This window comes from Suncus etruscus, chromosome 18 (assembly GCF_024139225.1).
Source record: "Suncus etruscus isolate mSunEtr1 chromosome 18, mSunEtr1.pri.cur, whole genome shotgun sequence".
Lineage (NCBI taxonomy): Eukaryota > Metazoa > Chordata > Mammalia > Eulipotyphla > Soricidae > Suncus > Suncus etruscus.
The window spans coordinates 24,488,669-24,511,024 of record NC_064865.1 but is presented as its reverse complement, the minus strand read 5'-3'; the positions used below and the strand labels follow the sequence as shown (position 1 = coordinate 24,511,024).

General features: G+C 39.7%; 1 protein-coding gene across 1 annotated transcript in view; it reads right to left on the bottom strand.

Annotated features, from left to right (window-relative positions):
* Positions 1 to 291: 291 nt before the first annotated feature.
* Positions 292 to 22,356, bottom strand: part of SYNE1 (spectrin repeat containing nuclear envelope protein 1) — a 578,994-nt gene continuing 556,929 nt past the window's right edge. Inside the window, exons 140-147 of the mRNA XM_049765309.1 lie at positions 19,031 to 19,157; positions 18,194 to 18,405; positions 15,295 to 15,495; positions 14,367 to 14,495; positions 12,521 to 12,733; positions 9,428 to 9,520; positions 8,028 to 8,086; positions 292 to 1,216 (exon numbers count right to left, since the gene is read on the bottom strand). Of these exons, the coding sequence (XP_049621266.1) occupies positions 976 to 1,216; positions 8,028 to 8,086; positions 9,428 to 9,520; positions 12,521 to 12,733; positions 14,367 to 14,495; positions 15,295 to 15,495; positions 18,194 to 18,405; positions 19,031 to 19,157 (1,275 nt within the window). The 3' untranslated portion in view covers positions 292 to 975. The remainder of the gene's footprint in view (positions 1,217 to 8,027; positions 8,087 to 9,427; positions 9,521 to 12,520; positions 12,734 to 14,366; positions 14,496 to 15,294; positions 15,496 to 18,193; positions 18,406 to 19,030; positions 19,158 to 22,356) is intronic.

Genomic DNA, 22,356 nt, shown 5'->3' with positions numbered 1-22,356 from the left:
TGTCTAAACAGCATCTACCCCCTTTATAAAAGATTAACATGTTGACTTTGTTTTGTTGATGAACAAAAGAGGGTAATTTGAGGGCCAGAGTGATAGCACAGCAGGTAGGCTATTTATCTTACATGCAGCAGACCTGGAGATCAATTCTTGGTATGGTCTCTCAAGCAACACCAGAAGAACAGAGCCAGAAGTAATTATGGGCATCTCTGGGTGTGGCCCAGCACCCCTTCCCTGAGAGAGTGTATTTTAGGTCTTTTTTTTTTTTAAGGGAAAAGAAAAAAACAGACAAAATATTATTTTATAATATCTATAATAAATGCAAATAAATCAATACAAACAAAACTTGGCTTTAGCAAACTGTACATACATAAATATCTTTTTTACTATAACATTAACTATTTCACATAAAGCCTTTTATGATCTTATTTATTACATCCAATTTTTCTTTATATCTTCTTTAAAAAAAAGTGCTTTGTTAGATTTACAGCTTGTGCTTCTAAAAGCAAAGGTGACAATATCATGCCCCAAAAGAAAAGAAGTTAAAAAGGAAACGCTTTTCTATACTCTTAAAAATTGTATGTTACAAGGATTGAAAATCTCTTCAGCACTTGTGGGCTGAAAGAAGGCTCCTTAGAAATGTCTTGGGGGCTGGGGCGGGTTGTTCTTTAATGGTGGGACAGCACCTCTCCAGGAATTGTTGGATCCAGAAATACCTCCTGAATCTCTTCAGTGCTGAGGCTCAGAGTTGTTTAAGCTGAATATCTTCCCAACTTTCTGTGGCTGATTTGCTCTGTTCCCATCTTTGTTCATTATCTACCTCCAAAACCAGCTGTGCCCCAGGTGGGACAAGGAGGCGAGTTGACACCACATCACTGTGAACCTTGGGCAAGCTTTGCTTCCTTTCTGCCAGTTTGGGATTGCATTTAGCCACATATCTCTTCATCTACAATCATTGCTGCCAATGGTGTTGGGGCTTCAAAGGGGAGGAGGACCATTTGTGTATCTCAGCATGGGGTAGAATGATCGAGCAAAGTTGTTGGACAGGGCACAGCTGTAGTCCTCCTCAGACATGGGGACCAGGCAGGTGAGCCCAATGAGTAGCAGCAGGAGAAGCTGCAGAGGAAGGGCTGCTCTGAGGACCCTGTACAGGAAGCTTCTGCCGGAGTGAGCTGACCTGGGCTCAGAAAGGGAGGAATCGAAGCCACTTTTTCTGGACCTAAGGAAAGAATTGACATACACAGTTCAAGCATCTCAGCTACTGGACAGAGATTGTTTTTATACTTTCTCAACTCCTTGCAAGTTCAAGGATCATACCAGACACCACCAAACCAGGCAATGCAATGCCACCCTTCTTCATTATACCCAGATTCCCTCCCTACCACCATTAAGGATCTGTTTGCAAATGGCATCCATGAAAAATAAGCATTTAGTCTGTCAGATAAAGATTAAGTCATTGGTTCAAATGCTACCCCTTAACTTGATAAAATTCTTTCCTGCCAGAAAGAGAATTGCATATATCCTCCTGGCATCACTAAAGTAGAACTGAGATAATTCAAATGAAAAATAACTGGATTCAGTATGATTCAAATTAAAAATAACTATGCAGTATAGTGTGGGTTTAAGACTCTCAGGGTACATAGACAACAGGACTTGTCATCAGCATAATATGCAGCAGTCCACTGAGCCATCTTGGATAGGCTCAACATGATGGCACCAGTAGAGGAAGAGTCATAGTATTTGCATAGACCCGGAAAGGTTAATTAACTTAGGAGAAAATACACCTTGATTTCATCTTGCACTGATTTAGCATCTGGCCCTGTTATGAATGAGCTTTGAAGCTTTGTGAACAAGAATGCACAGAGTTGGACCTTGGAACAATCTATCACTAGCACTGGGATTTGGAGAACAGATATAATTTTTCATCGAAGGTCACTAGTTTATCATTTCAAAACTTTATTCTGAACTCGAGTTTCCCATATCCTTTTATTATCCTATGTTCTTTTTGTTTGTTTTTGTCATGCCTAAGTTGCTTGAGGGAGTGACTCCTGTCTCGGTGCTGAGGTGCTAGAGAATTGAATCTGGACCTCTAGTTGGTAAAACATGTACTCAACCCTTTGAACTACCTCTCCAGCCTTCTCTTCCTTACATTATTTTAAAGAGTATATTGGAGAATAAGTCTAAATCTCAGAATTAACAAGAATTTCATTGCCTGTGAAAAATTGAAAATGGAATCAGGGTCTAAGAAATATCTCCCAAGTCCTTTCTGTGAGAACTCCTTAAAGCAGGGGTCTCAAACTCGCGGCCCATGGGCCTTTTGCGGCCCTCTGTACAACATTTTGTGGCCCGCGGTCGGCCTTCGAATATCGCAGTATTCGCAATTATTCGCTTACTGAATAATCGCAATAAAATCGCATTAGTAAGAAAAAAATCACATTAAACATTCGCATACCCGTGCAGTTCCGTTTGGGGTATGCAAATATTTAATGCGATTTTTTGCGATTTCTTTTCTTACTAGTGCGATTTTTTATTGCGAATATTCGGTTAGCAAAATCCCTTATGCGGCCCTGCCTCACCCCTACTTTGCCTCCTGCAGCCCCCAGGTAAATTGAGTTTGAGACCCCTGCCTTAAAGCTATGTTTATTTACTAGAAGAAAAGGTGAAGAAAGAAGTGTTTACAAAGAAGCATTTTATACATACACATGAATTACATGTGCTAACCTCTTGTATTGCTCCTTCAAATTAGACTAGAACCCTCTAGTGAGTCACAGGTTTTATACATATTAAATCAGTCACTAATTGGTCAGTGAAAAAGAGTCTCCCAACTCTTTATAGGCCTCAAGCGTTCAATCACCATCTAGTGGTGAAATGAATTAACAGTTCTTATGCTAAGATCAAATCCTACTGAACCGAAGAGCTAAAAACTATTCCGATTGGACGACTGGAAAAAGATAGTGGACTCTTAAATAGTTTGACACATTAATGGAAGGGGAATATAAACATTTAAAATTACCTACTTAGTGAGCATTCATGTTGAAATAAGATTTTGGCTAGACTTGAATCCATCTCTTAATTAGCTGAAGAGCTAAGGTTAGTTAGCCTTTACTTTGTCCAATTGCTTGCCAACACCTTATCTTGGATTTTCTATATCCTCACAAGTTATTAAAATGTGTGCTTTTCATCTTCCTTTTATAAAACCAAGAGGGTTTCTGAGAGGTGAAATAATTGGTTCAAGGTTATAGAGCAAGAATGTAGAGGACTAAAATTTCAGCCCTAGGAATTTAAGACCCAGAACTTGAACTTGAAGCTAGGGTAAATCTACCCCCATTTTCATAGTTAAAGGAAGAGATTGAGCAAAAGTTGGGGGTTCAACAGTCTCTGCTTTCCAGAGTTTCTTCAATGTTGTACAGTATGACAACATTAAAGAAGATTTTGGTTGCATAAGAGTATATCACATGTGGAAGAATAATAACTGTATCTTAGACTTTTTGACAATGAGTGATTTCTTCCCATCTAAATGAAATGCCTGATACCTTGCAGGCTCATAGATTATAATTCAGCATAAGATATGAGGGCACTCTATATAGAGGCCATTGTATAATCCCAATCAAGTAATTTTATTTCTCTGTTTTTCAGTTTTCTTGTTTGCAAAGATGAGCCTAAAATCATCTGGGCTTTAACATTAATAATATCAAATTGTTATTCAATTATGATTCATTTTTTTCCACAAATATGTTGAGAAGAACAGGATAGTTTACTTATAAACTTTGGATTTGATTTTTCATTTCTTTGAGCTAGTTTTAGAACATACTCAGGATTGCTCTGTGCTCAGGGATCACTCTCGGCAGGGTTCAGGGAACCATATGCAGTGTTCAGGATCAAACGATTGTCAACTGCAGGCAAGGCAAGTACCTTAACCCCTCTCTCTGGCCCTTTTCTTTGAGATGAAAATACAGCCTGGTGAATGTCACTTGTCATTTGTTTTTAGATGGGTTATAACAGACGCACAAAAGAGAGCTCCATGTCCCCCATTAAATATTTAAATGCAGTTAGAGAGATAGAATGCTGACTTGTTTTCTTTAGGTAACATCAGTGACAGGCAGATTCAGTTTTCCAGTAGGCCTTGTTTGTCAATTATTAGCTTCTTAAAATCAGTGATCAAGATCTAAGTCAGGATGCATATTGACTACTGATCCTCTTCAGAGGCTTACAAGAAAGGTCAGTCAGTACCTTGGGAATGTGGACTGTGAAGGTAGACAGTCAGCTAAAGGACATGGCACATTGAACAGCATCAGAGCTCTCCTTATTAAATTTTAATTGGGGCATGCCCTTTAATATTGAACAATGCCAATTTTTAGCAAAGTCATGGGTTTGATTCGAACAGAAAGAACACATTGCTTAGTGAGTTTCTAAGCAATTGACTGCTCCTGGAAATACCCAAACCACCTCCTGAGAAAAATACCTCACTCAGAGGACAAGTACTAGGATTTCTACATGCCTCACATGGCTGCTTCTTTACCACAAACCCTTCCTAGAGCTTTATAGTACCAACAAGGTGGTGAGAAGAGTGGTCTTAACTAAGAGGGTTTTCATAATATTTCTCTATGACCTAAAATCACTTTGTATCTTGGGAAATCTGACAAGAATAGGGCAACCCCTACTTTGAAGGGAAGTTACACAAGGGTAGGGGTAATTCCTGACTTTATTACCAGTGTTTTAAACTATGGGCTACATTTCCCATGTGTGTGTGTGTGTGTGACTTACTCGATGAAAATGTGAGAACTGAAAACCTCAAAAAAGTTCAAAAAGAGCCAAACTAGAGCCTTTCTCTCTAGCTGTCTTCAACTAGAGCATCAGCCTGCACTAGAGGTTACAATGAGGCTCTTGAAATTCTTTCACTTTGCCCAGGGTGAGTTGAACAGAAAAGACTGGGTAATAGATATTTTGCAAGGAACTGAATAGTGTTTGTAATGAGGCTCCTCTGGTCATATACAAAACACCCAGAATTCCTGCTAGAGTGTAGTTGTGGCTACTTTGTCCTTTATTTACTTGCAACCTCTTCCTTCCCTCCCAGATGTAATTAACTACTTTTCATTCAGTCTTTAAGCTCCTGTACAAGGGTTCAGGCAGACAGGTGCTTGGGGATGTTTAGCATTGTACAACACTAAGCTTCAGAATCAAGGCCAAATCCACTCAGTCCAGAGTACAGGGAAATTATCCCCTGGTCTTCCTGGAAACTGATGTGAAGTCTTCTGCTGGGTCAACTTCAACTAAAGCACAGGACTTACAGATGAGCAATCAGTTTAGACAGTTGAGGGTCCAATGTAGGAAGAAAACAACAAAAAGTACTAATCCAAAATGTGTACTTCTCCAATAAGATTAAGCTAATACATCATGATTGTGAATGTGAATGTGTGGACAGATGCCTTTTAAATATTTGTGATTAGAAGTAGTACTGGGAAATGGTTTAAAGTGATTTGATAGATCTATAGAGTCTGTCATATTTTCTAAATTCTTATCACCTTTGGGTGACATTCTCAATGCTCTCTGTGAATATAATAAAATATATAATGTGTAATATATAATGCATATGTTATTCCCAGTCTTCTGCTGTGCTTGGAGGTTACTCTCCAGAAATGCCCAGGGACCATGCTGTGCTGAGGATCAACCCCATTTCTCCTGCCGGCAAAGGCTTTACATGGCCCTTGAGCTATTTGGCAAGTTTTATGTCAGGAACTTGTGGTCTGGGCCTCTTGTTGTAAGGCTAGAGGCTAAATAGAGTGAGAGTATAGTAAATACTGGCCTCTATCCATTCACTTGAAGTCAGACTAGTTTGACTCAGTGATAAAATTCTATGAAAATCTCTGGAAGACCTGTAACTAATATTATAATCTGACTTGACTCAAAAAGAAAAAATAAGCAAGCTTTCCCTGCTAACCAAAATTTGGTTGCTTCTAACTCTCTTTTCATATTCAGGATATTGAAGAGGGCATGAGGTGTCAATATTCTCAATGAAGCCATTGTGCTTTTGTCCCTAATCTTTTGAATTTGCTGAATCAGTGCAAGATCCAACCCAAGGTAACTCTCCTTTCTCCGGGTAATGCAGTAACAATCTGGGTTGGGAACGAAATTTTCTCTTTTCCAATAAAATGTGCCTTGGTGGACTAGATCTAACCCTGGGCAAAAGTGCCAAGGTATTAACTCCAAGAATGCTCATTCACAAGCTGACTGCCAACATTTCTGAGGAGAGCCACCACCCAGGTGAAATTCTTTTGGATTCCAGACCTCCCATCCATCCCACCTGCCTGAGTAGCAAGGAGAAAACACAGTGCTGGGTGCTTGGCAAGATATTAATCCATAGCGCTGGATAGAATAGAGCTGAGAGGTGCTTACAGTGGTCACACTGAGAATGTGGCCAGGCAGCTGCAAAGCCCAAGGAGGAGATACGCTAAAGCTCTTGTGGCCGGAAGCAATGATGCTTCTGACATGTCTAGATAGTTGACTTGAGTCTGTGCAGTTTGCAATGAGTGGAAGAACTCTCAGAGAGGTGCAGTGCTGGGAAGCTAAAGATGCTGTGACTGCTTTTCCTCTCATCACCATCCTCTATTGCTAAGAACAGAGTGATCGCTAAGATCCTCCTGGGGAGATTCTCAGGCCAACCCTTTTCTCTTTCATGGTCCATCCACAATCTGGGAGAAAAGATGTACTGCAGAATATGAAGCTCTCTCTGCAGTACACAGTTGTCACATCTGGAAAGGGACTAAGACCCCAACCAAATCTCTGTAGGCATCCATTGTTACCTTTAAGAATCCCCATGAGGTTTGAGCTCCCTGCATATTTCATTACTAACATTTCATTAGGGACCACCCTCCCCCAGCTGTGCAAAATGATTTTAAAACCCAAACCCAAGAGAAATAAAAAAAAAATATCAATACAGTATTGGAAACGGAGGTTTAAAACCAGAAAGCATATCAAGATATATCCTGGTGGACTTCAACTGAGTGGACAGTGGCCAAGGAACCCATTCTGGGGTGCACCCAGCTTGGAAGCAAAACCTGGGGTTAAGACTCTGGGTAGGGCTCCTCCCTGCCACTGCCTGGTCTCCTGTCTTCCTCCCAAGAGCTTGAGTTCCTATTTTGGGGTGACCAGATTCCCGAAGGACAGTAGACTGCTTGGGACAGGAATGACAAATTCGGTCAGGGGGATGGTTAGGTCCTGGGGTGAAGGTGTCCGGGAGACTAATAGTGGACAGAGGAGCACACACACAGACATCACACCAACAAGGAGGAAGGCAAAGCAACGCTGCCTGCAGATATGGGGTGAGCCGGGGGGCAAGAGGAATGCAGAGAGGAGATCTTGGGAGGTTGTTTCCCACGGAGGGATATTGTCTGCGATGTTTCTGGGATGAGAGAGCTCATAGAGTGTCAGGCTGGTGAGTGGCTGAGTGTGCTGGCCCAAGAAGAGTTTTTAGATAAAGCAGAAGAGATTAGGGAAGGGGTGCGTCAATCCATGTTAAATGAACACCGAATAAGGATTTGTCATGGGGTGGGTGAGAATCCTAAACCCACAATCTGGATAAAATCAGAAAAGAAAAGTAAAAGCCAGGGGATGTTAGTTCATTTTATGCAGAGTTGTGGGTTCAGGAAGTGTTCAGAAGAATTCATTGATCTATCACCTGATTTATTGTACAATCTAGAAACAAAGAGGATGATGAAAAGTCAGCCTTGAACTCAGTGGACAGGGGTGTGTTTAAAGTCTGCCGGACACACAGCATAAAGACCCTCTGAAGCAGAGGTCCAGATGGGTGCTGGAAGGAGGTTCAAATTTAGGTTTGACCCTAATAACCTATGAGACAGATCTGTACTTTCTACTTAGAAAGTCAATTTACAGGGGAGGATATAGATAGATATGAACAAGTCATTTCTCAACTACCCAGAAGCAGGCCATAAGAAGGCCTGTCTCAATCATAGACCATTTTCATCATCCTCTTGGCATTCTAGAACAGTGTGGAAACCAGGAGAATAAGGTACCTGCTATGTGGACTGTTGACAGAGGGTCCAGGCTGTGAGAGACTACATTTGCCTCGTGGCTGTTTGCAATGAACAGGGTAAAGAAAGAAGAATGTTCAGTCCAGGCAAATAAAGACAAGCTACTGATGAAATTAAACTAAAAGTGCAGCCAAGGAAAAACAAATCAAATGAAATGATCAGTACCCATGAGTTAAGGAAACTGGCTTTTCTTTGGTGGAAAAATAGTGAAATGCATTTCGATATTATACTTAGTCATAATAAGCCATGTCTTGTGGGTTGTAGGTCCACACTAGAATCCGTGCCTTTCCCCTCCCCACACTTTGCATAGTAGAATCATGAATGACTCTAGCCAATATTATCTGCATATTTACTTTCAACATGCCAAGCTACATAGTTCAGATGGGCTTTACATATTTTTTTCCATCTTCTAGAATGCTGGAGCTGGAATTCTTGGGAGATTAAAAAAATCACATTGGTGATAAAAGGCTGTTCTTCATGAAGTGAATTAGACACAACAAATTAAATGCTTATGTTAGATAAAGGTCTCGAAAAGCCAGTATTCCTTCACATTCTTAAACTGGGATCTACAGGAAGCTATTGGATGTAGTAGAAAACAATCCTAAAAAAGATAATGACATTTATCAGCATACAACTTAAGTTTACAACAACAAAAAAGTACAAATGCAGTCAATACTTCTAAAAACTAAGGAAATGAAATGATAATAAAAATGAGTGTCATCATAAAGCCAGACCAAAAAAAAAAAAAAAACACGAAAAAAAAAAACAAGCTTCTAATTACACAGAGAAATCAAGATATAGAGGGTAGTAGTAGCAGGGGCCAAATTTGTCTTTTTCTCTTCATTAAGTGCCAAGTGGAGGGATCCCTTGTTCTGAGGGAGGGGTTGTCTTGAATAGTTGAGATTTTGAGGGTACATTAAAATAAAGGTCAGGAGCTTCATGTTGGAGAGTCAGACTTCTAAGAGCTCCCCACTTGCCTCAAGAATTCAATGGCCTCATGAAATGGTCCCAGGTTTGTCCCTTGAGGAGTCCCCTAAACGGAGCCCAGTTTTTTTCAGAGGAACTATGTGCATAGTGGTTTGAAGGGAGGAGTCCTTTTAGGGACTTCATAAAACATTCTAGAGATGTCCTTGAGGCAAGAATAAGCACTTGTCTCCCAGCAAAACAACCACACACGGCCTAACACTTGGGGGAGGGATGGTCAGGGAGGGGAGAAATGAAAACACTTTTTCCATATCTGAAAGAGCAAGAGATTGAATACAAAGAGGGCCCCCCTTCTCTGGGAGTCACCCCTTTTTCTGTCTGGGGAACCCTGCAAGAGGTACAATGATAGTCATTCCCCCTATCTTCTTGCCCAATGACCAAGCGGCCAGTGGAGTTACCGTTCTCTGTCGATTTGGGGTGCTCCTCCCAGATGTGGGGCTCACGGATCCTGATGTGTCCAGCTCATCAGCAGAGGACCAGGAAGACAAATCCTACATGGGAAATAGATTCTTAGCATGCCAACAGGACTCAGGGCTGTCTTTGTCTTTTCCAAAGCATCAGACCCCAGCCCCAGGGATCCTTCCTCTGGCAAAATAGAATTCTTTCTTGAAAAATAGAATGGGAGTGAATTCTTCCCATGATTGGGCCCTGTGCTCAGGTTTAGCTATTACAGTGCCACTTGACGCTTTCTGATTTCTTAGTGACAAGGGTGTGAGTCAGTGGAGGTAGGGCTGTGAAGTGTCTGGAGTAGAGCTACTAACTGCAGATTCCTCCAGCTTCTGAGAAGCCCAATTAGTCGTAGGTACAATCAGCCAGGAACTGGCTTTGCAGCTATGGAGGAAAGAGTGTTATTCCCAGCCGTGCAGTTCTTCAGAGGAGACCATTCTTTTAAATGCTAATAGGAAAGTAATGTCTTGTGTGTTCCCAACAGGATTTGACAATAAAATCTTAAGTGTTACTAAGCATCCTTTGTACTTGTAAAGTGTTGCTCAAAATCCACAGGGCTACCAGAAAGACAGGCTTTAAGAAAACTCAGCTGGGCCTCAAGGATAATAGAGTGGAAAGGTCTCTTGCTTTGTCAGATTTCCCAGGCACCCCAAATGGTCCCCAAGCCCATATGATCTCTGGAGTACACCTGAGCACACAACTAAGAGTAAGCCCTGTGTATAGACTGGTATGCACTTCCCAGCTCCTGTCCCTCCCCCCAAAAACCCTAACAAACCAAAACAAAATATAACAACAACAACAACAACAACAATTCAGCTGTCCCCAATAGGGAATTCATGCCTCTCTAGAATTTTTCTTCTTTTTTGGGGGGGAGGGGCACACCCAGTGACGCTCAGGGGTTACTCCTGGCTATGTGCTCAGAAATCGCTCCTGGCTTGGGGGATCTTATGGGATGCTGGGGAATCCAACCAAGATCCATCCTAGGTTAGCGAGCATAAGGCAAACACCCTACTGCTAGTGCCACCACTCCAGCCTCTAGGATATTATTTTTTAATAAAGCAAGAAAATTTAATTGAACAAAACTTACTTCTCTACTTATAATGGAGAAGGAAGAAAGGAAAACATGCTCAAGAGAGAACATGAGCTTGAAATGACAAGCAAGCAAGAAAAATATGTCTTTCAAGGGAGATAGAGCCTACCATTTTCTAGAGTTTGCATACAACCCCACAGAGGATTGACAACTACCAAAGCAGTGAATGGGAAACCTGTGAAGTTTTGCCTTACTAGAAAGAACTAAAATGCCACCACAGTAATCACATTGGGATTAGTAAAGAGTCAAAGTTCCTTGCAATGAAACAATCAAAAGCAATGCCCTTGGATAAAAAATTAAAAAATCTTGAGACAGTGCTTGGAAAAGCAGTGATGGAGGGTATTTATTTTTAAGACTTTATTTTTTTTGTTTGTTTGTTTTTTGGGGCCACACTCGGTAACGCTCAGGGATTACTCCTGGCTATGCGCTCAGAAGTCGCTCCTGGCTTGGGGGATCATATGGGACTCGGGGGGAATCGAACCACGGTCCGTCCTAGGCTAGCGCTGGCAAAGGCAGACACCTTACCTCTAGTGCCACCACGCTGGCTCCATGATGTAGGGTATTTATTTATTTATTTATTTTGGTTTTTGGGCCACACCCGGTGTTGCTCAGGGGTACGCAGCTGTGCTATCTCTCCGGGCCCGGAGGGTATTTATTTTAAGTTCTATGATCAAAGTCTGTACTGGTGCAGATGCAGGGAGAAAGGAATCCTCATTCACCACTGCTGGTAGGAATGTTAACTGGCTTTCATATTTTTGGAAAACAATATGAATATTTCTCAAAGAACTAGAAATTGAGCTTCCATTTGATCCAGCAATACTACTCCTAGTAATATACTCTAGGAACCCAAAAGCCCTATTCATTCCTATGTTCATTGCAACACTATTAACAATAGCCAGAAACTGGAAACAACCAAAGTGCCCAAAGTTAAGTGGATAAAGAAACTGTCATAAACTTATACAAAGAAATACTATGCAGTTGTTGGGAAAAAATAAAGTCATGAAATTTGCTTATATATGGAGAGATATGGAGAGTATTAGGCTTAATGAATGAGTCAGAGGGAGAGAGATAGATATAGAATAATCACTCTCATTTGTGGGATATAAAGTAAAAAGACAAGGGCCAGAGACATAGCACAATGGTAGGGTATTTGCCTTGCATGCAGCCGATTCAGGACAGATGGTGCTTCGAATCCCAGCATCCCATATGGTCCCTGTGCCTGCCAGGAGCGATTTCTGAGTGCAGAGCCAGGAGTAAAGATAGTATGATAATAATATCCAGAGACAATAGAGATAAGGGCCATGGTAGGAGGCTGGCCACAAATAGCAGGGGAGTGCAGTTAGGGCAGAGAAGGGACCTCTAAGACCATGAGAATTTGAAATGATCACTCTGGACAAGAACTGGGTGCTGAAAAGAGATAATGTGCATGATATACTTTTGGTAACAATATTGCAAAACAGAGTCTAAAAGGGGAAAAGAGAGATAGAGATAGAAAAAGATTGATAGAAAGAGAAAAGAAAAATGTTTGCCACAGAGGCAGGCAGGGGAGGGCAGGGAAACTGGGACATTGGTGGTGGGAAATGTGCTCTGGTGAAGGGTGTTGTACTCTGCATGACTGAAACTCAATCATGAACAACTTTGTAACTATAAAAAAACCTGAATTGTATTAAAAAAAAACCATATAACCATGGTATTTAAATAGAGTAAAAAATAAGTAGCATTACAGGGGGTAGAGGAGGGGGATGTGGGATGCATGGTGGGAACAAGGGTGGAGGGAGGACAACACTGGTGGTGGGAATGTCCCTCCTTTATTATTGCTATGTGCCTTAAATATTACTGTGAAAGATTTGTAATTCACTTTGCCCACAATAAAAAGAAAAAAGTTAAAAAAAAAAGTCTTTCTACATTCCATGGAGATGATGTTTCTTTGCTGTCCCCTGGGTTCAGAGCTTACCTGCTGACTGCTTGTCAAGTCTAAGAGCCGCTCTAGCTCCTTGATATGACGACTGACCTCCTTCAAGAGAAGTTTGAGTCTGTTTCCAATAACATGGACTTTTTCTTTGGCTTCCAGACAATCTGTGCCTTCAGCATTGACCAACAGTTGGCAAGACATGTCTTGTAGTGAGGCCACTCGGAGCTGGGACTCCAGCAGCTCCCGCCTGATTTGCTATGTAGATGATAAGAAATGTATTTGGAAGAATTCTTGCAATTGGAGAAATGTACAAAAGTATAGACAAGGCCTAGAAAAGGTCTAGCAGTGACTTTCTTTTCCTATAAGGAACCAGGCTCATAGTAGACTCTTAACAGTGCTAGACCTTCTCAGCTGCTTCCCCGGGTGGAAGAGATAGACAAAACGTGGCAGATTTCCTTCTTTCTCTCTCCCCTCTTTACTTCACATAAGACACCTAAGACTCTCCCCTGGCTTTAGAGCTATGCAGGTAGCTGGGTGGAGCATGAATGGAAAAATCCCTACTGTAATTAGGGAACTGGGTTCAAATCATCTTTCTGTCACAATTATCCTGGAGGGCCCCTCTGTTTCTCTGATGCCCATTTTCTCAGCTGGTAAAGTGATGATACCAACTCATCTTGGTCCACAGTTAGTGTTTTTGGAAGCTTAAAATTGGGGAATGAGTTTTGGAAGTGCTTGAAATATATGGTAGTATGCAAATCAGACAGAATGACCATCTTTTAAGCAGAAAAGTGAAATATTACCATACAAGCCTTGCAAAACTCAAGTATGTCTAGGTCTTCTCTAATATCTATTCGAGATTCTAGAAAAGATGTAGGTGTGATTATCATTCACAACTAAATGTTTGAGGTCAAGAGTCTAGTGCAAATGCAGTTGCATTGCTCTTTCCCTTTGGTTTCTATGATTTTTATAGAACTGGATTAAAAGCTACCAGTTCTGTTGGTTAGATTAGTGAGTATTAAATCTAAGGAAATAACATTTTGAAAAATACAGGAAGCTCCCAAATGCAAATCATTATCTCCTAATGGAACTCAAATATACTTCTTTATGTTTTATAAAATCACTTAAGCCCAGTACATTTTTATAGTGTCCAATGCTCCTTATGTAAAAATTGGTAGAGCAAATTTCCTTTGAATTTCTTGCTAGAAAAGCCTCTTGCTCTTTGAGAACTGGTATGTCTTCTTACCAGATAATGAAAACAATTTAACTTATCATGTTCCCCTTTTTGTCTGAGCTTTCAGAAAACTTGGTGTCAAGGTTAATGCTGACTCTGGTAGATAGTTAATTTGTATGAGAAAGCCTTAAATGGTATCTTTCTATTTTTAAAAGTTTTAAGGTCCTTTTTATTATAAACTACCTATATACTTTGGGGACATGAATTTTCATAAAGTTTTAGTTTTAAAAAAGTGTAATTTGCCGAAGAGCTACCTTAATAAAAAAAAAAAAGAAGGAAAATAAGATGAAAAACATTTACGATATCTACACCTAATCAATGACTTTAGAAGTAGAGTCTAAAGCTGGAAATTTTATGCATTGTTTATGGAAACTGTAAAGAATAGTGCAAGAAGAGATTAGAGACTCAAACAAATAGTAAATATATACATACATGTATATATGTAATATATATGCAGATGTACATATTACTGGACCGTAGTTCAATGGGCTAAGTGCTTGCTTTGCTTTGCATACATGAGGCCTGGGTTTGATCTCCAAGGTCTTTGGGATTACATGAATCCCAGGCACTCTTGGATCAACTTGCCCCATCCCTTAAATGACCCCCATATTCTGTAAATGAAATGGATCCAGGCTGCCAGGAGCCGCCACATCTCACCATCAGCTGTTTGTGGTGCTCCTGGAGTATCTCTGCGTCCAGATTCGAATCAAAAGGGACAATTTCATTTTTCCTTCTGTCAATATTCTCCAACATCAGAAGTAAACCATGACTCATTTCATGAAAATCCTAAGCAAAAAAATACATATACACATAAACATACAAATATGGTCTAAAACTAAATAATTGATATTTTTCTTTCCCTCACAACTGATATGTCCCTTCTTGATCATTGATCATTGGAAAAGAAATCACAAAGATTTTAGAACTTAGACAAAATACTGTTCTGAAGAAAGCACTGGTGGATGGTAATAATATGAGTTCAGTATCTTACTCAAAGCATCTAACTAACTTTTCTCAGTTACTCTTCTCATTAATGGCTGGGGAGAGATTAGTTAACCATTCACTGGTATTTCAATTTCCCATCTTCCCCTACAAACTGAGGGAAGGCTGTGTCCTGATTGCTGAGTATTAATTACTCAACACACCAAAGATGGCCATTTGATAGTCAAGAATTATATTCTAAGGAAAGGAGGAAGGCAAGCAAATGGGATGAGCTGGAGATGAGTTTCAAAGATGCACACCTGAACCCCCTATCATGTTATTGGGCAATGAAACTTCCACTAATAAAGTCAAGAAATGTCTTATAAATGCATTCATTCACATTCCACGAATGAATGAATAAAAAATGGATAAGTCAAAGAAGACAGAGTGGTACTAAGAAAAACTCACATCACTGGAGAGAAGAACTGACCTGCTTCCAGCTCCTGTCATATAAGCCAATTCTCCAGTGAAACGAAAAGTTGAAGTACCAACTTAGTACCTTCAAATCATAAAGATAGGAAGCAACTGTGCCTCCTTTGGTGACTATACTTAAGGAATCCCCAAAGTTGCTCCAGTGGAGACACTGGGTCTGAGGCCCACAGACCTGGCACTGCATCAGCGCATCCTGTAGCCGAGCCCGCCATGCCTCCAACAGTGAACACACATGGTCCCAGCGCCCATTCATCCGGGACAAGCGCTCCTGCAGATCCTGGCTCTGCTCACTACCAGAACGAGTAAACTCAGGGCTACACAGGTTGATGGAGAGGATGATGGCTTTGCGGTGGTCCACAGCTTTCTGGAGTTCCTGAAAAGAGATAGAAGATTAAGAAAGGATAATGACAGTGAATGTGTTAATTGCCATCATCCTATGGAAACTTATCACTCAAAGGTAAAGGGGCAAAAATAGAGATGGTGGGTGCCCAACTCTGAGCATTAAGCTTGATGTAAGTAAGGCTAGAGGTGTATCTGGGATGCAGGTGGAGCTGAAATAATATGTTGGAGAATCAGGGAAATAGCTCTTTAGGCTGGAGTTTATATTTTGCATGTGGAACACCAGGATTTGGTCCCTAGCATCCAACAGTTTGATACCCTGAGAACCTCTGGGAGTAATCCCCTAGCATCAGGTCAGGAGTAGCTTTAAAACACTGCTTAGTTATAATATATATACATATATAATGTATTATATATGATATATGATATATATGCAAGAAGAAAAAAGTAAAAGAGAGAGAAAGGAGGAAAAGAAGAAATAAGAAAAGAAAAAAGTGAAAGAATAAAGAAAAAAGCAAAGAAAAATAAAAGAAAAAAGAAAGAAAAGGGAGAAAGAAAAAGGAAAATGAAGTTAGGAAAGTGGAAAAAAGGGAGGAAAATAGGAAGGAAGGGGAATAAAGAAAGGAAGAAAGAAAAGAAGAAAGAATGAAGGAAGGAAGGACCACAATGAGAAAATACTGGGTTAGTCCATATATATATCATCAGAGAATCTAGATCACAAGGATTAGGAAGCAGGATACAAGGGTGTAAGGCCTTTATAATTATTATTTTCCACCCTAAAACGTGCAGGGGTCTAAGACTTAAAGCCATATTAACCTTTATAAATAAATTGGGACTGTAAATTGGTACAGCTTCTATGGAAAATGATAGGTAGAATAATTTGGCAGTTCATGCCTTGGCATTTACTGAACGAGAATGAAGCACTAATTTGAAAGCATGCTTATAACACTAGGGGCACACCAGCATTACTTAAATCTTGTAATCAATAGAAATGCCTGTTAACCAGGGTAATGGTTAAAGAAGCTGTAGTGCATATGTTGATGAAATATGGCTTTGTCACTAAATTAAAGGCTGCCAGGTGCCTGATGGGACAAAGAGGAATGAAACTGATAGAACTATACTAAGTAAAATAGGAAGTGAAATATAATTACTGATTATTCTGACTCCGTTTGAGATATATAAATAATAAAGCAAAGAAAATATGCAAACATAGCAAAACTAAATCTAAGAATTGTAATAACTAGGGTGGTTATGAGAGGGAAAATAGGTGGGAGAAAGTTATAGGGAGAGGGGTTTTAGGGTGATGATATAACAGCATGACAGTGATGATGGGGACAGTGATTTTATTTATAGGAAGAAGTGTTAATCTATACACCAAAAATTCTACAGTATTGTAGATGCTGAATTAAAAAATGGTTATCATGCAACATTATTTTGCAGTTTTCTAGCAAGGAACAAAAAATAATTTTGGCATTGCAAAGAAAAATACATTGTATTATCAACAGAATGTAAACCTCATCTATGACTTAAGGGTTCAGCCCCCAAAAGATGGGAGGCTGGGACAAAGATTTTTTTCTAAGAAGTATAAACATTTGGGAGGAAGAGTCATTTCTTAGTTTAAAAATTAAGAGCAAGCAAGAAATAAACACATCACCCCCAAATAAATAGTATATACTAAAAAACAAGAGAAACACAAAAGCAGGACAGTTAACCCTTGAGTTGAGTTGAGAGAGCTGGGTTCTTCAAACAGAAAAAACAGTCTCTCAGAAGATGTTAAAAGAAATGGAGCTAAAGATGATTTCAAGGCCTAGAGATGGAGTTAAAGAAGTTCTTCTTGTGTACTATATGGATCTAGGCTAAACGCAAAAGCAAAAGCAAAAGACAGGTGTTTTACCACAAGTATTTCAGTTTTGTTTGTTTCATTCATTCTGAAAATTGCTTCTGCCACTACTATAACTCAGGGCAGAAGTTCTGCTAATTTCAGAGCATTAAATGATTGTAATTGGTCTCTCAGTGAAACAGCCCAGAATCAACTCTAAATCTTAATATATTTTCAGGAAACTGATAAGTTCTGTAATTCCCCTAAAACTAGATCCTAGCAGTGCCAGATGTTCCTTAAAATTTTCATTGGTCATCTTTCAATACCAACAGATTAAAACATACAATTGCCAACCTGGAAGACAGTTCTATGATGTGTCCAATGGAACTTTTCTGCTCTTTGAATTTTGCATACAGACTTTGATTTGGGATGGCTGAGCTCAGAACACTCTTGCAAGTATCTTGACAATGTTATCTAATCTTTGTTATTACTGCTGGGTCATACACAACTTGAGCTGGAGCTTCATCTAGCCCAGCAGCCCACATACTGGAAACTATCCCATAAGATAACTAGCACCCTTTTGCTCAGTCTTAAACATCCTTCTCAACTTAGCCCCTGACCTCCACTCAGCTGAAAAGACTTCAATAAGCATGCTAGAGATTGAGAGGTTGGTTTCATATAATTTTTATAGCTTTCTAGTAAATAGGCCATTTCCCTTGCCTGATTTTTTAACCACACCCACTTGTGCTTAGGGCTGATTGTGGCTCTATGCTTCTGGCTCACTCTTGGCCATTTCCATACTAGGGATCAAACTAGGTCAGTAGTATACATGTCAAACATCTTAACCATTGTGTTTTCTCTCTCTAGATCCTGCAACTAATCGTTGGAGAAGAATGTGATCAAGGACAGTTACCTTGAGCTTTTTTATTTGCAGCTCGATGGACTGGATGTTGGGGCTGAGCCCCAGATGCTGGAGCTCTTCCAGTTCCACCTCCATTTCCCCCAGCCAGGCACAGATATTATTCAGGTCAGTGTTGAACTGTTGCCATTTCTGGAGATTCTGCTTCATCCTCAGCTCCTTGCTCAGGGCCTGGGCCTGTATGAGTTCCCAACGGTCAATCACACCTAGCAAAACATGTCCAGAAGACAGAGATATTTAGCTTTGCCTGGGACACTTATGAACATGCTTGGATGCAGTCACTGGTGCTACGTTGAAATGGCAACACACATAAAAGCAAGTCCATTGGACATGTTCATAATCATCTGTAAATATAATTAAAGAAGTACAAAGGTACATTTCCTATCAGTATTTTAAAGAATAGTGAGAAGGAACAAAATATCTACAGTAGAGGTCACACTGAAAGAGCTTTATTTAGTACCAGATGTCACAGACATGGAGAAATCATTCAGCCAAATTGTCTTTTGGCTAACATAAGAGCTGGGGAGATGGTTCAAAGGACATGAGTGCATGCTAAACATGTGTAAGACTCCAAGTTTAATCCTCTTGAGGGACACCCAAGTACCTTCTAAGAATTACTAGGTCTTGTCTTGGTGACTTCCAGTGGCCCTCCCAGTGCCATACTGAAAGCAAAAAGGATAAAAGGGACAGGCAGAGCTAGAGAAGCTCTTCACTCTCTCTTCTGTCACTGGAGTTCCCTGGAGCCAGAGGAAAGTGTGGGGACAGAATAAGAAACCCACAGACAGCCACTCAGCTGCCTCAGATCTTCTAGCAGAGGAGCTGTACACTCACCAGCTGTTTGGGTTTCAGTGCTGTTTAGGTTTACAAAGCCAGGGAAGTTCTCCTCCTCTTCCTTCAGCTTGTTCTCCAGTCTTCTCACTGAATCAATACTGCCACTGCATTCACCGAGAAGCTTCATCTGGGGAGACACAATTACAACCCATCCTTGGGTTTTCATGCAGGCAATAGCTATTGGGGCAAGTATCTTGGGAGTTCTTCTAAAGGACAAGCAATCTCCCACTCCACTCTATATCTCCCATCACATTCTCAAGATGTCAGGGTATGTGTATACAGCAGAACACTATGTAGTGCTAAAATAAAACAAAATCATACAAGCTGTAACATCATGAATGGAATTAGAGGGTATCATCTTGAGTAATGTCAACCAGAAAAAAAGGAAGAGATGCAAAATGAATGATATCATATGTGGTACTTAAATTACACAGCAAGGTAGCAACAAATGGCCAAAAGTAACCCAATGGAAGAACTGGTCCATACAACTAAGTTGGAGGGAGGTCAAAAGAGAAAAGTGTTAAAGGTACTTGAGGGAGGGAGATGAGTACATTGGTGATGGGTCTGGTGCTGGAATTACGTGATGTGAATCCATCATTAACAAATCTCATCAGTTAAAAAAAAAAAAGAACCAAGAAAAAAACAGCAACCAACCAAACAAAAACCCTGACCAAACTAATCTGGAATTTAAAACTAGAACAGAATGATAGTATAGTAGGCCAGGCACTGTTTTACATGGCTGCTGACCAGGGTTTGATCCCTGCATCTCATATGTTCCCCAAGCCCATCAGGAGAGATGCAGAGCTATTGTGTATGTAAACATTTTATGGAATTATTATGTTACTGATCCTACCCTGATCGGTGATTGTGCCCTACCCTACGGTGTGACCTGGCATTCTGCCCCACCCTAGGGTGGTACCTGATTCTGCTTCCACCATTGGGTGGTAACTGATCCCACCATTGGGTGGTACCTGATTCTGGGGGATAAAAACAAGGGTCTGTGGAAGGCAGGGGGCTTTTGGCTGGAACTGATGCTGAGGCTTTGGACTTCAGTCTTGTCCACTGAATAAAGCTAATATTTCCACAAGCCTGACTGTCTGTGAGCTGTTTACCTGCCGCTTCACCTCAGAACTGCTGGCTGAACAGGGTGGCAGAGGCATGCTCCGAGCTGGAGGGGAAAGACCTCATCCTCCATCCCTCCATCAGTCAACCTCTTCAGGGGCTGACTTGCAACACAGAGCCAGAAGTAAGGCCTTAGTACCACCAGATGTGACCCCAACAAAAACAAAACATTAAAACCCTCAACTGGAAATAAGAAATGTAATATTTGGCAAGTGCTCTTCTTTCTTCAATAGAAACATGTGAACAATAATATTGTTAAAGGAACTTTTTGCAATAAATAATTAAACTACTGAAAAGCATCAAGTGACATTATTAGTCTTGGTTGTTTCAATGAGACTCTTAAAATAATGTTTAACAGTTATTAAGGAAACTAATTCTAACATCAAAGAAAGCTTTCAACTGTCTTCTTACTATCATGAATAGAGTTTAAAGGTTAAAAGAACAAATCATTTCAAGGCACTCTGCTAGGCCAAGCACAAATGTGTCTTTCAAAGTCCTTAACAAATTGCATTGCTAGTAACAAACTTGATGCTTGAATATGGTTGAGTATAGTTTTAAAGTAATGTCAATGTGTTCATCAAGAAGCAGATTACACTTTTAAAAAGGAAGTTTCAGGAGTGAGAGAAATAGTAGAGCAGATAAGTCTTACAAACGACTGATCCTTGTTCAATCCATGGCACCCCATATGGTCCCCGGAATATCACCAAGAGTGATTCCTACTCAAGTGAAAATCAAGGAGTTTACCCCTGTGAACCAACACGTGAGGCCAAAAATAAAAACAACAACAAAAAAGAAGTTTCACTATTATAGAAGGCAGTGTAATAGTCAAACTGAATAGAAAATCTTTTCATAATTGAAGATTCTTCTGCAATTGTGATTTTCACATCTGTAATATAGCTAGAATGATCATCTTGGGATCAAAATAGTAAAATGTGTTAATAATTCTTAGATTCAGTGAAATTTAATTTTTCTTTTTTTTTTAACGAGCCAGTCTAAAAACTAGCCAGTATAAAAAGAGCATTTTTTTTTACAAAACCCTAAGGCAAAGATTTATTTTCAAATATTCTCACCAAATATGTATAAATAGGTAGGTCTCTGAATAAAATTATGTAGTCAGTTACACAAACAGAGCAAATGGTTATTAAATTGTCTAATTGACAAATAGCTGGAGAAACAGAAACTGTGCTATATATAATTGCCCCTATATTATCCCAAGTTACTTTTATTACTCAAAATTTTTATTTTTTCAGAATGAGCTTATTAAAGACAGAGGGTTACAATATTCTCAAGTCCATAAAAAGGAATCAATAAACTCAGTAAATAAACAAAATAATAATAATAATCATCATAAATCTCTGCTAGTAATCTATTAATTAAAAGCAGCTTCTCAGCAATCAGTACAATAGCTAAGAGTTGGAATCAACCTAGATGTACAATGACAGATGAGTGGATCCTGAAGATGTAGTACATATATACAATGAAGAGTTCTAAAAATGATGCAACTGTGCAATTAGCTGCAACATGCATGGAACTGCAAGATTTCATGTTAAATTTTGTGTTAAGTAAACCATAAAAAGAAAGATAAATAAAGGATAATGTCACTTATATTTGGTATTTAAACTAACTACATGAGGGAATGCAATGATTTAATTAGGGGTTTTCTAGAACACTTGTGACCCCACAATATAGTGCAGAGAAGAAAAGACAGACAGATGTGAAATAACAGGGGAGAGAGGTCTAGGGAACTTAGGTGCATTGGTGGTATTAAGGAGGGAAAGAACTAAATATCCAAACATGAAATCAACAACACTAAAATCATAAGACCCAAACTATAATAACCTTAAAATGATGCCTATTATGATGGCAGGCTGGGGAGAAGATATAAAATGAACGCTGGAAACATTGGTGCAGGAAGGTGGTGGGGTTTGGTGCTGAAAGATGAAATGTCTAAAACTTAACTATGAATAGTTTTATGTCACAATGATTTAAATAAAAAAAATCATAAAAATAGAAAAAATTGTAAATATAAAAAGGAAAAAAAAACATGGCTGCTCCAAGGTAACCTTATTCCAAAATTAGCTGAATCTGGAACAATGCCTAATCCTTTTCTCAAAGCCCAAGTATAAAAAGGTCTTATGAATTTCCCTGTGTGATGAGATAACTGGTCATTCCAATGGGTGAGCATGTCTGTGCATAAAGCAGTT